This window comes from Piliocolobus tephrosceles, chromosome 19, assembly GCF_002776525.5.
Source record: "Piliocolobus tephrosceles isolate RC106 chromosome 19, ASM277652v3, whole genome shotgun sequence".
NCBI lineage: Eukaryota > Metazoa > Chordata > Mammalia > Primates > Cercopithecidae > Piliocolobus > Piliocolobus tephrosceles.
Genome location: NC_045452.1, coordinates 57,870,985 through 57,873,630, shown reverse-complemented (window position 1 = coordinate 57,873,630; position 2,646 = coordinate 57,870,985). Strand labels below are relative to the sequence as shown.

The 2,646-nt window shown below is 38.4% G+C and overlaps 1 protein-coding gene across 7 annotated transcripts in view; it reads left to right on the top strand.

The window, feature by feature from the left end:
• The window catches only part of NCAM2 (neural cell adhesion molecule 2), a 506,280-nt gene that overhangs the window by 243,042 nt on the left and 260,592 nt on the right, over positions 1-2,646 (top strand). For 6 of the 7 annotated variants that reach the window (XM_026446625.2, XM_026446624.2, XM_026446626.2 and 3 more), the window contains one exon: positions 2,101-2,175. The exons of the other annotated variant lie outside the window; for it this stretch is intronic. In XM_026446625.2, coding sequence (XP_026302410.1) covers positions 2,101-2,175 — 75 coding nt within the window. The remainder of the gene's footprint in view (positions 1-2,100; positions 2,176-2,646) is intronic. 7 annotated transcript variants of the gene reach the window in all.

The following is a 2,646-nucleotide window of genomic DNA, read 5'->3' as shown; positions in this document are numbered from 1 at the left end:
GTTTAGGTAAGTGCCTCTTACCTAAACTCTCTTTTTCCCTTGCCTACTTTTCTTATTCTTTCTGACTTGCACTTTTCTTTTTCTTTCTGAAACATTAGATATATTTGAACATTTATCGAGCCTCTATAATATCACAACCATTCTCTGAGTATTGGTGAATTATGAATAAAATAGGACCCAGGAAAGTCACGTAGACCCTGCCCAAGTTTCCCAGAGAGGTTTCTGGAAAGGAGGAGGGAATTTAACAATTTAAGATGGAGAGTATGAGGAAACATGTTTTAAAGAGCTTAAACAGCATAATTACCAGTTTATTTTTTTTCTCATTAAATATGTTGTTCCTTCCTCCTGTTCTTGATTACACATTTTATTTCTTTAAATACTTTCATCGTAGTTGTGTTATATCTTTAGCATAAAAATTATGTTAGTTGAAATTTCATGGGTTTATTTCTCCTATTTGCTGTTTCAACTGACCCCAGCTTATGGGCCTTATTTCACCATGTGTTTTATAATGTCAGAATATACCCCGAGGTTGAAGACAGCCTCATTTATAACATTATGGGCCAATATGGGCCTATGGTATGGTTCTTCTGAATGGTTTTTGTGATTGTTTTTGTCACTTAGCTGTGAGTCCTACATGTGAGACTGCTTTTTAGTTTTTCTCAAGTTGAGGTTTTCCAAAGCACATATGTCTATAATTAAAATCCCAAACATGGGATATGGCAGAATTTCTGGTTTATCCAATGGGAAACATTTTCCTCCTTCCCAGCTTGGGGGAGGCAGGTTTCCTTGTAATTTCCCTTCACCATTGGGTTGATTGATTTTATACCCTCCCTTGATTGTAAATCTTATTCCAGTCCAGTGTTGACTGGTGTTCTTTTTTTGTTTTTGTTTTGTGAGACGGAAGTTCACTCTTGTTGCCCAAGCTGGATTACAGTGGCGCTATCTCGGCTCACCGCAACCTCCGCCTTCCGGCTTCAAGCTCCTGCCTCAGGCTCTGGAGTAGCAGGGATTACAGGGTCCCGCCACCACACCCAGCTAATTTTTGTATTTTTAGTAGAGACGGAGTTTTACTATGTTTGCCAGGCTGGTCTCGAACTCATGACCTTGTGATCTGCCCTCCTCGGCCTCCCAAAGTGCTGGGATTACAGGTGTGGTTGTTATCTGGTGTGCTGTCGCAGCTTGTTGTTCTGGGAACACTTGGATCCTATCTGTGTGTAGTCTGAGTTCACTGAAATAGCGTTTTGGTTACTATGATCAATAAATTCCCAGTGCAGGTGTGTACTCTGGTTTCAGATCTTCCTTTATTTACCTCTTGCAGCTTTGTCACTTTGCCAAAAGCTCAACTACATGCATTTGAACGCATGGAAGGTGAGACGGAGTTTAGAAAGTAGTCATGCTCTCTTTTCTACCATATTGTTAGAAATACATCAATTCATATTAAAATAACACTTTATCTTCTAAAATTCTAGATATTCAAGTATTTTATTTCAGATTTCACAAAAAAGATTATTTAAAGTATCAGGCATCTCCTCTCTTTTATTGTCCTGGATCCTTCACTTCACTTATTGATCTTGTGAAAATCAGTGCTTCTTCATCTTACTCTGTGCAGTGCTTTCTTTCCTTTGTATGCCTGCATTCACAGACATTTTTTTTAGTAGGTGTCTACATGTAGTTAATTTACATATGTGTGTGTGTGTGTGTGTGTGTCTGTAGTTGTTATAATGATAGTATAGGATTTATGCAACTGTTGGGCAAACATTTATCTTTGGCTATTGCCCAATGTGCTTTCACATATAAGACCTAATCTCTGAATAAGGAATAGATTGTCTGAGTGTGAATTGTTCATTTACCCTGACTAACCGAATTTAAACTATCATCTTGACTAAGTGCTGTATTTAGTCTGATTGTTAAATGCATAATAAAGTAACATGTATAATGATAGATCATGTTTTACAAAACTTACGTTTTTCTTTATAGGTTATAAAAAATTTGGGGGAAATAATCAGCGTTTGGACCACATGGTTTACACATCATGCATTAAAATCTTACTACAAATCTTGTTTAAAAATCACCATTAATTGTTTCTCAATTTTTTTTCAGCTCTTCTTCAAGTGACAATTTCACTTAGCAAAGTAGAGCTTAGTGTGGGAGAATCTAAATTCTTCACATGTACAGGTATGTATTTCTACAAATATCTTCAGATAACTTGGTTTCTGTTAAAATATTAATAAAATACATTGACTAAATTTAACTAGTTAAAAACTCAATTCTCTAACAGTAACATCTTACGTTTGTTGTTGTTGTTGTTTTTGAGACGGAGTCTCGCTCTGTCTCCCAGACTGGAGGGCAGTGGTGTCATCTCAGCTCACTGCAACCTCCCTCTCCTGGGTTCAAGTCATTCTCCTGCCTCAGCTTCCCGAGTAGCTGGGACTACAGGGGCACACCACCAAGCCTGGCTAATTTTTGTATTTTTGTATTTTTTTAGTAGAGACGGGGTTTCACCATGTTGGCCAGGCTGGTCTCAAACTCCTGACCTCAAGTGATCTGCCCGTCTTGGCCTCCCTAAGTACTGGGATTACATCCTCCTGCCTCAGCCTCCTGAGTAGCTGGTACTACAGGTGCGCACCACCACGCCTGGCTAATTTT